At 33.3% G+C, this 14,630-nt stretch overlaps 1 protein-coding gene across 1 annotated transcript in view; it reads right to left on the minus strand.

The window, feature by feature from the left end:
- The window catches only part of LOC106800148 (phospholipid-transporting ATPase ABCA3-like), a 204,275-nt gene that overhangs the window by 114,338 nt on the left and 75,307 nt on the right, over positions 1–14,630 (minus strand). Inside the window, 3 exon segments of the mRNA XM_087417083.1 lie at positions 229–439; positions 785–940; positions 9,100–9,254. Coding sequence (XP_087273209.1) covers positions 229–439; positions 785–940; positions 9,100–9,254 — 522 coding nt within the window.

The following is a 14,630-nucleotide window of genomic DNA, read 5'->3' on the forward strand; positions in this document are numbered from 1 at the left end:
GATAAAAGTATTTCCTGAGTCTGAAGGTATGTGTTGGAGAACAAGTATAGATAGGGAATATCCAGATTGCAAGGGGCTTTAAAAACCAATTAGAATAGTTGAGACCTAATTAATAGGACAGAGAGAATCACTGAAGTTTTGGGTATATAGACAAAATATAATTAAAATAATGTTAGAAGAATATTATTAAAGCCTCAATATCCTAAGAATGATCAAAGAGAGAAAGACCATATATTTGTTTCAAGAAGACTGAAGAGCCACAGCACTGCAGGGTCCCCTTGACCATGATGGCAATGCGGTCACCCAGGATGTCAGCTTCATCCATGTAGTGAGTGGTCATTAAGATGGTACGATTGTGTTTCTTCTGCTGAAGGAGATCCCAGATGGCTCTCCTTGAGATTGGGTCCACACTAGATGATGGTTCATCAAGTATCACTACCTAAAAGCCAAAAGAACAATTCCATGACCATTGATAATTGGTGCTATGCTACTTGTGGGATAATTTACTATTTGAGGGGAACACATTTAAGCTAAGATACAGAATATAGACTAAAAATAGTGATTAAAAACCCTATAAAAATAATAATAACAATCCCAAACCATATTACAACAGCTGAGCCAACAATGCAAACTCCTTCTGATTAACATAAGGCAATGTTCCTTTAAGATTTACGATATCACAGATATCAACACTCAGGTTTTTGTCAGCTGAGTTTTCTAGACTAGCTAGCAGGAACTCATTTTTAGTGCATTTCTCTTTCTTTCATTCTCTCTTCTTTAATACCTGGGAATCCCCTAAAAGTGCTATAATGATGGAGAGTTTGCGCTTCATTCCTTCACTCAATGACTTTGAAAATGTATCACGTTTTTCTAGCAGGTTTAAAGTAGACAGAATTTGGTCAATTTCCACAGGGCACATCTTTTGATATCTTCTTTTTACCTAGAAAGAGGAGCCAGAATTGACGTGGTGCATCTAACTTTATCCTCTGAAAGTTCTATTATAACTTTTCCTATATATCTATATAGATAAAATGAGGTTTCTTGCAACTATATTCTTAAAACATTTTACATCAGCTACACAGTGTCCTCTTCCCACTGCCTCCCTTTATGTTTAAAGAAGAGTCCCTAAAAAAAGAATTCTCAGAATTTATAAAGACATATGAAGCTCATAAACAGAGGGAGAAAAGAAACATATCTATAGGTTCCAGGTAAGATGGAGGAAACACACAGACCTTTTTATCTCCCACTCAAGTCAATTATGAAACCTGGAAAAGTATAAAAAGTAAACATCAGCTGTTGGATCAGGAAGAACACCAGAATTTGAAGTACCACTGAACCAGCGTTGAGTTTACCATTTTTTCCCTTGTGTATCCCCTAGCCTGAACTCAAAGCGATCCAAAGCCTGGAAATGAGCACTGTAGTGCAGGTAGAATGAGATGAAAGAGAAACCCTCTAGTTCTGGCTTGAGGAGTGGAAAAGGGGAAACTCCTAAAGCTCTGAGAGAATGTGGGAAGGGCAATCCCACTTTTTTCTCTGTTCTCTTGTGTCCCAGCCCATGTGAAATCTTGTGGCAGGGATGGTGGCAAGAGTAGAAAAGAATGGGAATCCTGCAAGAGCCAAAACTCTGAGAGAGGAACATTATTCTCAGTTCAGTGGAGCCATGGCTTGAAGAGGACAGGGCCAAACTCAATTGCTTTTTACCACTCTCTCTGTCTTCATGCCACTTGGATGTGGCACAATCATGAAAATGGGTGATTTATGGCTGGAGGACTGAGAAAGGAATCCCGGGGAACCAGAAAATGCTGGGAAGATAACAGGAGAGACGAGCAGGAAAGTGATACCATTAAAGTTGTTTATGAACTCGTGTGTCTACCCCATCGTTTGCATACATAGATCTAATCCTATTAGCATACCAAGCTTTAAAAATTATGCTAATGAGTAAACCTCTACCTCTGAGGTACTAAACCTCACATGTGAGCTGCCCAATGGATAACACACACATAGTAGAGATTAGAATAGCACTGCAAAGACTTTGAAATTGACATTGGAACCACAGCCCACAGGAAAGATATAAACAAGATGTAGAGTATCATGAGGTATTGTTGAAAACATCCAGGATAAAAACAAGAATTATTTGGCAAACAAAGAATCACGAACATCTCAACTCATGTAGGGAAAGATAATCAACAGACATCAATGATAGGATGGTACCGATGTTAGAATGAATATAGAAAGTATCATCAAAATATAGAAGATATAAAGAAGAAAATAAAGGAAATTTTAGAACTAAATATCCAATAACCAAAATAAAAAGCTCATTTGATGTACTCACTAGTAGAATAGAAATGATAGAGGAAAGGGTCAGTAAATTGAAAAGTAGATCAATAGAAATTAGCCAATCTGAACAACAAAGTGAAAAATGATTGAAGAAAAATGAACAAAGCCCAAAGGGCTTTTGGGACAACAAAATGTCTAACATTGTGTCACTGAAGTTCCAGAAGGAAAGAAGAAAGAGTACATGGCTGAAATAATATTTGAAAAAATAATGACGGAAAACTTTCCATGTTTGGCAAAAGACACGAACCTACAGATTGAAAAAGCTAGTTGAACCCCATCCAGATAAACTCAAAGAAATCCATACCAGATAAATCATAACCAAATTGCTGAAATGTAAAGACAAAATTTTGAAAGCAGCCAGAGAAAAATGACAAACTGCCTATAGAGGAACAATTCAGGTATCTTTGGATTTCTCATCAGAAGCCATCACGTCCAGAAAGCAGTGGAACAACATTTTTAAGTGCTGAAGGAAAAGAACTGTCAACCCAGACTTCTATGTCAAGCAAAAATATACGGAGGAATGATGGTGAATTAAAGATACTTTCAGATGAAGGAAAGCTAAGAGAATTCATAGCCAACAGTACTGATCTAAAAGAATTGATACAGAAAGTTTTTCAAAGAGAAGAGAAATGATACAGAAAACTTGGAATATCATGAATGATAAAAGTACAACAGAAATGGTAAATGTAAAAATTATTATTTTCTTATGATTCTTTAAACATGCTAGATGGTTTTAAGCAAAAAACATAACATTGTCTGATGATGTTTTCAATATATGTAGTTATAATATATGACAACTTTAGTGTAAAGGGAGGAGGATAAAGAACCTACAATGTGGTAAGGTTTCTACCTTCCACATAAAGTTGGAAAATATCGATTCTAAATAACTGTGAAAGCTAAGTCTGCATTTTCTAATCCCTAGAGCAACTATTAAAAATGTATACAAGAGATATAGTAAAAATCACAATAGACAAATTAAAATAGAATACTAAAAAATGTTCAAATAACCCAAAAGAAGACTGAAAAGGGGAAACAGAGGGAAAAAAGCAGTAAGAATAAACAGAAAACAAATAATAAAATGGTAGATTTAAATGTAAATATATCAATAATTACATTAAAAATAAATGATCTAAACACATCAATTAAAAGATAGAGATTGTGAGATTATATAAGAAACATGACCCAACTATACAATGTCTACAAGAAAATCACTTAAAATTTAATGATATAGGTAGGTTTAAAAGGAAGTGTTTGAAGAAGATATACCATGTGAACACAAATCAAAAGAAATCTGGAATGGCTATATTAATATCAGATAAAGTTGACTTCAAAGCAAAGAAAATTACCAGAGGCAAAGAGGGACATTACATATTGATAAGAGAATCATTTCACAAAGAATACGTAACAATCCTAAATGTGCGTACACTTAATGATAGAATTTAAAACACAGAAAAAAAATGAACAGAACTGAAATGATGAATAGAAAAATATATGACTATAGTAGGAGATTTCAATACTCCTCACTCAATAACAGAACTACTAGACAGAAACCAGCAAATATACAGAAGAATTAAACAACATCAAGTTTCTGAATCTAATTGATGTTTATAGAAAATTCCAACCGAACAGCAGAAAACATATTCTTCTCAAGTGCATATAGAACAGTCACCAAGACAGAACATACCCTGGATCATAAAACCTTAGTAATTTAAAAACATTTGAAATCACACAAAGTATGACCTTTGACCAAAACAGAATTAAACTAAAAATAACAGAAAGAAAATAGGACAACTTTACATCACTTGGACATTAAAGAACATACTTGCAAATGATCTATGAGTCACAGAAGAAGTCTCAAGGAATATATAAAATATTTTGAACTGAATAAAAATGAAAATATAACAAATCATATCAAAAGTTGTGGGGTGTATCTAAAGGAGTGCTTAGAGGAAAAACTGCAGCAATAAATGCGTACATTAGAAAGCAGAAATGCCTCAAATCAATTATCCATGCTGTGACCTTAAGAAACAAGAAAAAGAAGAGAAAAAACCCTAAATGAAGTAGAAGGAAGAATATAATAAATACATAAGCATAAACAAATAAAAAACCAAAATGTAATAGAGAAAAGTCAATGAAACTAAAAGCTGGTTCTTTGAAAAAATCATGAAAATTGGTAAACTTCTAGTAAGAATGACAAAGGAAAAAAAAGAGAAGTACAACTTACCAATATCAGGAAGAAGAGAGGATATTACTACAGACTTCACAGACATTAAAAGGATAATAATCGAATACTACAGACAGCTCTATACATACAGTCATCAACTTAGATGGAATAGAGCAATTCTTCAAAAATCACAAAGTACCACAGCTCACCCATTATGAACTAAATAACCTGAACATTCCTGTAACTATTAAATAAATTGAATTAGTTTTTTTCCAGCTTTATTGAGATATGATTGACAATTAAAAATTACAAATATTTAAGGCGTACAAGTTGATATACATGTGTGTATGTATATATATATACATATATATAACTATATACACACACATTGTGAAATTATCACCACAATTGAGCTAAGTAACATATCCATCACTTCACATAGTTTTCATTTTCTGTCTTTTTTTGTGGTGAGAAACACTAAAGATCAATCCTCTTAAGCAAATTTCAGTATACAATACAGTATTGTTAACTATAGTCTCATTGTTGTACATTAGATCTCCAGAAATTATTCATCTTGCATAACTGATACTTTACACCCCTTGATCAACATCTCTCCATTTCTCCCTCCACCTCTAGCCCCTGGCAACTACCATTATATTCTTTGCTTCTACAAGTTTGACTATTTTAGATTCCACATATGAGATCATGCAGTATTTGTCATTTTGTGTCTGCTTATTTCATTTAGCATGATGTCTTCCAGGTTCATCCATGTTGTCACAAATGTCAGGATTTCCTTCTTTTTCTAAAGCTGAATAATATCCCAGTATATAGATACACCACATTTTCTTCATCCATTCATCTGTTGATAGATGTTTAGGTTGTTTCCATATCTTGGCTATTGTGAATAATGCTGAAATCAACATGGGAGTGCAGATAACTCTTCAAGATTCTGATCTCATTTCCTTTGGATATATACCCAGAAATGGGATTGCTGAATCACAGAGTAGTTCTTAAATAAATTGAATTCATAGTTAAAAATATCAAAAAATACATCTCCAGGTTCAGATGTTTTACTAGTGAACTTTACTTAATATTTAAAGAAGAAATAAATTAAAATTACTTAATTAATTATAAAAAGAAAATAAATTAAATTAAACAACTCTTCAAAAGTTCTTCCAGAAAACAGAAAAGGAGGGAACACTTTGCAACTCATTTTTTGAAGCCAGTACTACCCTGATACCAAAACCAGAGAAAGACAAAACAAAAAGAGGATACTAAAGGCTACTATCCCTCATAAACTTAAGTTCTGAACAAAATATTATCAAACTGAATTCAGTCATGTATTAAAAAACCCATGACCAAGTGGGGCTGGACCTGTGGCGTAGTGGTTAAGTTCGCACACTCCACTTCAGCAGCCTGGGATTTGCAGGTTTGGATCCTGGGCGCAGCCCTTGCATGGCTTATCAAGCCATGCTGTGGCAGGCGTTCCACATGTAAAACAGAGGAAGATGGGCACAGATGCTAGTTCAGGACCAATTTTCCTCAACAAAAAGAAGAGGATTGGCAACAGATGTTAGCTCAGGGCTAATCTTCCACACCAAACAACAACAACAACAACAACAAAAACCCACAACCAAGTGAACTTTATCCTACAAAGGTTAAGGATTTTCTGGTGGGAGTGCAAACTGGTGCAGCCACTATGGAAAACAGTATGGAGATTCCTCAAAAAATCAAGGATAGAACTACCATATGACCCAGCTATTCCACTGTTGGGTATTTATCCAAAGAACTTGAAAACACCAATTTGTAAAGGTACATGCACCCCTGTGTTCATTGCAGCGTTATTCACAATAGCCAAGACTTGGAAGCAACCTAAGTGTCCATCAAGGGACGAATGGATAAAGAAGATGTGGTATATATACACAATGGAATACTACTCAGCCATAAGAAACGATGAAATCCAGCCATTTGTGACAACATGGATGGACATTGAGGGTATAATGCAAAGTGAAATAAGTCAGAGGGAGAAGGTCAAATACCATATGATTTCCTTCATTAAGTAGTAGATAATAACTACAATAAACAAACACATAGAGAGAGAGATTGGATTGTTGGTTACCAGAGGGGAAGGGGGGAGGGAGGAGGGTGAAAGGGATAATTTGGTGCATGTGTGTGGTGATGGGTTGTAATTAGTATTTTGGTGGTGAACATGATGTAATCTATGCAGAAACAGAAGTATAATGATGTACACCTGAAATTTTTACAATGTTATAAACCAATGTTACTGCAATAAACAAAAAATTTAAAAAAAAAAGAAAAAAAAAAAGAAAATCAATCAAAGTAATGTACCATGTTAACAGTCTAAAGAAGAAAAATCATATAACATCAATAGATGTAGGAAGAGCCTTTGACCAAATGCAACATTCATTTATAATAAAAACTCTCAGCAAACTAGGAGTAGAAAGGAACTTCCTCAAGGTGATAGAGGGTATCTACGAAAAGAAATTTTAATGGTGAAAGACTGAGTGCCTTCCCTCTAAGATCAGGAACAAGTCAAGGATGCCCACTCTCAATAATCATATTCAACATCATACTGTTCCTAGCCAGTGCAACAGACAAGAGAAAGAAATAAAAAGCATACAGATTGGCACACACACACACACACACACAAACTGTCTTTATTCTCAGAGGATTATTGTCTATGCATAAAAGGAATCTACAGAAAAACCCTCCTAAACCTAATAAATGAGCTTAGCAAGGTCAGAAGTTAATAGGTCAATACACAAATATCAATCTTTTTTTAATGTAGAAGCACTGAGTAACTGGAAATCCAAAAAATTTTTAAAGCTCCAAATAATGAAATATACACATACACACAAACACATACACACACACATATTAACTCTGGTAATATGGTATTGGATCTGTATACTGAAAGCTAAAAATGGTGATTAAAAAAATCAAAGCCCTAAACAAATATAAAGAGATACTGTGTTCAAAGATTTGAAGTCTCAACATAGTAACGATGTTAATTCTCTACAAAGTGATATACAGATTTAATGAAATACCAATCAAAATCACAGCAGAACTTTTGTAGATGTAGAAAAGATAATACAAAAATTTATCTGGAAGGGCCAAGAAGCTATAATAGCTAAAACACTTTTGAAAAAGAATATAGTTGGATGAATAGCACTATCCTATATTAAGACTTATTGTAAAGCTACACTAATCAGGACAGTATGGTATTTGCAAAGGGATATACACATAGATCAATGGAACAGAAAAGAGAATTCAGAAATAAGTCCAGAAAAATATGACCATTTGATCTTCGACAAATGTACAAAAAGCAATTCAAGGATGAAAAGCACAGTGTTTTCAAGAAATGGTGTTGGAACAACTGGTCACCTATATGAAAAAAAATGAACCCAGAGCTAAACTTTACACCTTTCCTTTATATAAAGACTAACTCAAACTGGATCACAGATCTAAGCGTAACACATAAAATTACAAAAATTTAGAAGAAAATACAGAATAAAATCTTCACGTCCTGGGGTTAGGCATGAATTCTAGAAAAGACAACAAAGGTAAGATCCATCATAAAAAATGTGATAAATTGAATTTCAATATTAAAAACTTTTGCTCTGCAAAAGACATTGTCAAGAAAATGAATAGACAAGCTACAGATTGGGAAAAATACTTGCAAGCACATATCCAACAAAAGACATATATCCGGAATATATAAAGAACTCTCAAAAATTCAATAATAAGAAAATGAACAACCCAAATTAAAAAAATGGACAAAGGGCCTGAACAAATAGTTCATCAGAGGCTATTAAGATGGCAAATAAGCACATGAAATATGATCAACATCATTAGCCATTCATGAAATGCAAATTAAAACCATGATTAGATAAAACTACCCATTTATTAGAATAGTTAAACTTAAAAAAAAGTATTAACAATACCAAATTCTGGCAAGGATGTGGAGCAACTGAGATTCTCAGTTTGCTGGCAGGAGTGCAAAATGGTACAGCTACTCTGGAAAGCAGTTTGGCAGTTTCTTATAAACAAATACTTATAATACGGTCCAGTAATCCTACTCTGAGAGTAATTAAAATTTATGTTTACACACCAAAAAAACTGTACATGAAATTCAGAACAGCTTTATTCATATGTGCCAAGCCTGGAAACAACCCAAATGTCTTTCAATTGGTGTACTGTGTTACATTCAAACATGAAATACTACACAATAATTAAAAGAAACATATTACCTATTACACAATGGCATGGATAGATCTCGAAGGCATTATGCTCTGTGTAAGTAGCTAATCTCTAAAGGTTACATACTATATGATTCCATTTATATGATATTCTCAACAAGACAAAACTATAGTGATGAACGATAGACCAGTGGTTACCAGGTGTTGGGGGGAAGAGGGATGACTACAAAGGACTAGCATGAAGGAATGTTTTGGGGTTGTGAAACTGTTCTGTATTCTGATTGTGGTGTTGGTTAAATGTGTTAAAATTCACAGATCTGTATATCAAAAGAAAAAAAGTTAAATTTGCTATATAATTTAAAAAAATCTCTGACTCACCACAGAGTAGAAAAAAAGGTGTTCTGATAGTGTCAAGTTATTAAACAACAAGTCATGCTGTGGACAGAAGCTCAAGTTTTTTTGAATCTCAACTATGTTCTTTGAGATGTCATATCCATTAATATAGGCCTCTCCTCTGGTAGGAGGGTAACGACCTACAAGGAAGCAGAAGACATTACAGAAGCTGAGCTTTGGTGAGAATACAGTAAGACACCATAAATTAACACCTCAAATTCAGTCTATTTGTGGATTACTCACAAGATTCAGCGCCATTTCCCGCAGAAGAATAGTTCAGGAAAATAACAATAGTTCCATTTGGGTGGTGGGATTAGCTAGCTTTTGATTTTCTTTCTTTTTCTTTTCTTTTTTGCTTATATATACTAATTTTCTACAATGAGTATGGATTATATTAGTGATAAAAACATTTAAATAATTTGCTATATTCCAATATATTTGCTTTGTCATCAGCCAGTTACGATATTCGTGAACCATGTTAGGTACTGTGTAGATGATATGAAAAACATAAACATCTGGAATATGTAACTTTTGTCCTCAAGAAATTTAAATATAAATAATCAGTCCAGATTTTGTGGGGAACTATTTGGTAATATGTAAAAAACAAACTATAAAACCGTTTAAACCCTATGAATCATTTATCCTATTAAAAATATATATCCTTTTAAAGATTTAGATATAGTTGACATATAGCATTATATCAGTTTTAGGTGTACAACACAATGATTCAATATTTGTACATATTGCGAAATGATCACTACAATAAGTCTAGTTAATGTTCATCACCATACATAGCTACAAATTTTTTTTCTTGTGATGAGAACATTTAAGATTTACTCTCTTAGCAACTTTCAAATATACAACACAGTATTATTAACTATAGTCACTATGCTTTACATTACATCCCCATGACTTGTTTTATAACTAGAAGTTTTTACCTTTTGACCCTCAAATACCATTTAGCCCAGCCCCCATCCCTCACCTCTGACAACCACCAACCTGTTCTCTGTATCTATGAGCTAATTTTTTTAAGATTCCACATGTAAGTGAGATTATACATTATTTGTCTTTCTCTGCCTGACTTATTTCACTTAGCATAATGCCCTCAAACTCCATCCACACTGTTGCAAATGGCAAGATTTCCTACTTTTTAATGGCTGAATAGTAATCCACTGTGTGTGTGTATATATATCCATTGTGTGTGTGATATATATCTTCTTTATCCATTCACCATTGATAAGAACTTGCATTTCTAACATATTCCTAGGTGATGCTGCTGCTGCTGCTGGTCAGACGACCCACTTTGAGGACCACTAAGATAGGGTAAAGGCTAAACTGCTATATCAAAGAGGCCTGAAAGAAGTTTAAAGACAGAGATTTTGCATTCATAACATAATCCCAAAGTGAACAATCCAGGTTAGTAGAAATATCAACTCCACATTTTCTTTATTCATTCATCTGTTGATGGATACTTAGGTTGTTTCCATGTTTTGACTATTGTGAATAATGCTACAATGAACATGAGAGTGCATATATCTTTTCGAGTTAGTGTTTTCATTTTCTTCAGATAAATATCCAGAGGAGGAACTGCTAGATTATATGGTAGTTCTATTTTTCATTTTCTGAGGAACCTCCATACTGTTTTCCATAGTGGCTGCACCAATTTACATTCCCACCAACAGTGCCCAAGTGTTCTCTTTTCTCCACATCCTCGCCAACACTTCTTATTTCTTGTTTTTTTTTTTTTGATAACAGCCATCTAACAGGTGTGAGGTGATATCTCACTGTGGTTTTGATTTGCATTTCCCTGATGATTAGTGATGTTAAGCACCTTTTCATGCACCTGTTGGCCATCTGTATGTCGTGTTTGAAAAAATGTCTATTCAGATCCTCTGCTCATTTTTTAATTTGATTATTTGTTTTTCTGCTATTGAGTTATATGAGTTCTTTTTGTCTTTTGGATATTAATGCCTTGTCAGATAAATGACTTGCAAATATTTTCTCCCGTTCAGTAGGTTCCTTTTCATTTTGTTGGTGGTTTCCTCTGCTATGCAGAAGTTTTGTAGTTTGATGTAGCTCCACTTATTTATTTTTGCTTTTGTTGCCTTTGCTTTTGGTATCAAATCCAAAATACTATCACTAAGACTGATGTCAAGGAGCTTACTGCCTATGTTTTCTTCCAGGAGTTTTATGGTTTCAGGGCTTATGTTCACGTCTTTAATCTATTTTGAGTTAGTTTTAGTGTACAGTGTAAGATAGTGTTCCAGTTTCATTATTTTGCATGTGGCTGTCCAGTTTTCCCAACACCATTTATTGAAGAGATTCTCATTTCCCCATTGTATATTCTTGGCTCCTTTGTCGTAAATTAATTGACCATATATTTGTGGGTTTATTTCTGGGCTCTATATTCTGTTCCATTGATCTATGTGTCTGTTTTTATGCCAATATCATACTGTTTTGACGAGTATATCTTTGTAATATAGTTTGAAATCAGGAAGCTTGATGCCCCCAGCTTTATTCTTCTTTCTTAAGACTGCTTTGGCTAAAAAATTGTATCATTTTGTTTGTGATTAGAGTTATTAGCTTAAATACAATATTATAACTATAAAATAGTTTATGTAAGCTCCAAGGTAACCACAAAGAAAATACCCATAGAATATACACAAAAGAAAAAGAGAAAGGAATCAAAGCCTGTCAATATAAAAAAACAATGAGACATAGAGGCAGACAGCAAGAATGGAAAAGAAGGACAAAAGAATTACAAGACAGAAAACAATTTAAAAATGGCAATGGTAAGTCCTTCCCTATCAATAATTACTTTAAATATAAAGGAAAAGAACCAAAATTATATAAAGTGGCTGAATGAATAAAGTAACAATATCCATCTATATGCTTCCTACAAAGAACTCACTTTAGACTTAAGGACACACATAGACAGAAAGCAAAGGCATGGAAAAAGATATTCTATGCAAATAGTAACCAAAGAGAGCAGGGGTGGCTATACTTATATCAGACAAAATAGACTTTAAGTAAAATCTGTCAGAAGAGACAGAGAAGAATATTATATAATGATTTTATCATTATATAATGATAAAAACAGTAAAGCTGCAGGAAGATATATCAATTATAAAAACATCAACATCAGAGCAACTAAATATGTAAAGCAAACATTGACATTGACAGGACTAAAGGGAATAAGAGATACAATATTATATTACGTGGAGACTTCAATAATGGATAAAATATCTAGATAGATGATCAACAAGGTAACAGCAGAATTGGACAACACCATAGACCAAAGGGACCTAACAATTATTCTACCCAACAGCAGAAAATATACATTCTTGTCAAGTGCACACAGAACATTGTCCAGGATAGATCATATGTTAGGTCACAAAACAAGTCATAACAATTTAACAAAAGTCATAACAAATTAAGATTGAAATAATACCAAGTCTCTTTTTAAATCACAATAGAATGAAACTAGAAAGCAACAGCAGAAGGAAAACTGGAAAATTCATAAACGTGGAAATTAAAAATCACATTCTTGAAAAAGCAATAGGTCAAAGAAGAAATAAAAAGAGAAATTAGAAAATATCTTGAGACAAATGAAAATGAAAACAGAACATATCAAAACCCACGGGAGGCAGCAAAAACAGTACTAAGAGGGACGTTTATACTGATAAATGCCTACATTAAAAAAGAAGAAGGGGGGAAAAAATAAACAACCTAATTTTACACCTCAAGGAACTAGAAAAAGAACAAACTAATCCCAAAGTTAGCAGAAGGAAGGAAATAACAAAGGTTAGAGAATAAATAACCAAATAGAGACTAGAAACACAATAGAAAAAAATCATTAAAAGTAAGGATTGATTTTTTTAAAAAAACATAATTGACAAACCTTAACTAGACTAAGGAAAAAAGTGAGAAGATGCAAATAAAATCAGAAATAAAAGAAGAGACACTGCAACTGATGTCACAGAAATAAAAAAGATCATAAGAGACTACTATGAATAATTATATGCCAAAAAATCGGATAACCTAGAAGAAATGTAAAATTCCTAGAAACATACAATTTACCATGAGTGAATCATAATGAAATAGAAAATCTAAACAGACCTATTGAATGAGTAACAAGATTGAATGAGTAATCAAAAACCTTCCAACAAAGAAAAGCCTAGGACCAGATGGCTTCACTGGTGAATTCTAACAAACTTTTAAAGAAGAATTAATGCCAATCCTTCTCAAACTTTTCCAAAAAATTGAAGATGAGGGAATACTTCCAAACTCATTTTATGAGGCCAGTATTATTCTAATACCAAAGCCAGACAAAGTAACTACAAGGCAATAACTCTGATGGATATAGCTGCAAAAGTCCTCAACAAAATACTAGCAAACTGAATTTAACAGCACATTAAAAGGATCATATATGTCCAAGTGAGATTCATCCCTGAGATGCAAGGATGATTTCAACATTCAAAAATCAATTAATAAATTGATACACCATATTAATAAAATGAAAGATAAAAACATCACATGATCACTTCAATAGATGCAGAGAAAACGTGGCAAAAATCAATAAGATTTCATGATAAAACTCTAAACAAACTAGGAATAGAAGGAATGATCTCAACAATAACAAAGGCCATATATGAAAAGCCCACAGCTAACATGATCCTTAATGGTGAAAAACTAAAAACTTTTCATGTAAGATTGGAAACAAGGCGAGGATGCTCACTCACACCACTTCCATCCAATATAGTACTGGAAGTCCTAGTCAGAGCAATTAAGTAAGATAAAGAAATAAAAGGCATCCAAATTGGAAAGAAAGTAGTAAAATTATTTCTATTTGCAGATGAAATGATCTTATATGTATAAAATCCTAAAGGCTCCACAAAAACAACCTGTGATAGAACAAATAGAAATTCAGTCAAGTTGCTGGATACAAAATCAACATACAAAAATCAGTTACATTTCTATGCACTAGCAACAAACTACTCAAAAAGGAAATCTCATCTACAATAGAATAAAAAAGAATTTAAAAATTAGGAATAAATTTAACTAAGGAGGTGAAAGACTTCTACACTGAAAAACTATAAAATGTTGCTGAAACATTAAAAATGACACAAATAAATGGAAAGACATCCTGTGGTCATGGATTGTTAAAATGTCTGTACTACCCAAAGCAATCTACAGATTCAGTGTAATCCCTATCAAAATCCCAGTGGCATTTTTTACAGAAATAGGAAAAACAACCCTAAAATTAATGTGGACTCACAAAGGACCCTGAATAGCCAAAATAATCTTGAGAAAGAAAAAGGTGAAAGCATTATATTTCCTGATTTCAAAATATATCACAAAGCTACAGTAATTAAAACAGTATGGTATTGGAATAAAAACAGATGTATAGACAAATGGAACAGAAAAGAGAGTCCAGAAATAAATCCATGCATATACAATCAACTGATCTTTGACAAGGGTACCAATGATGCACAATGGAGAAACGATAGTCTTCA

Source organism: Ceratotherium simum, chromosome 26 (genome assembly GCF_057802395.1).
Source record: "Ceratotherium simum simum isolate JZ-2026a chromosome 26, ASM5780239v1, whole genome shotgun sequence".
Taxonomy (NCBI): Eukaryota; Metazoa; Chordata; class Mammalia; order Perissodactyla; family Rhinocerotidae; genus Ceratotherium; species Ceratotherium simum.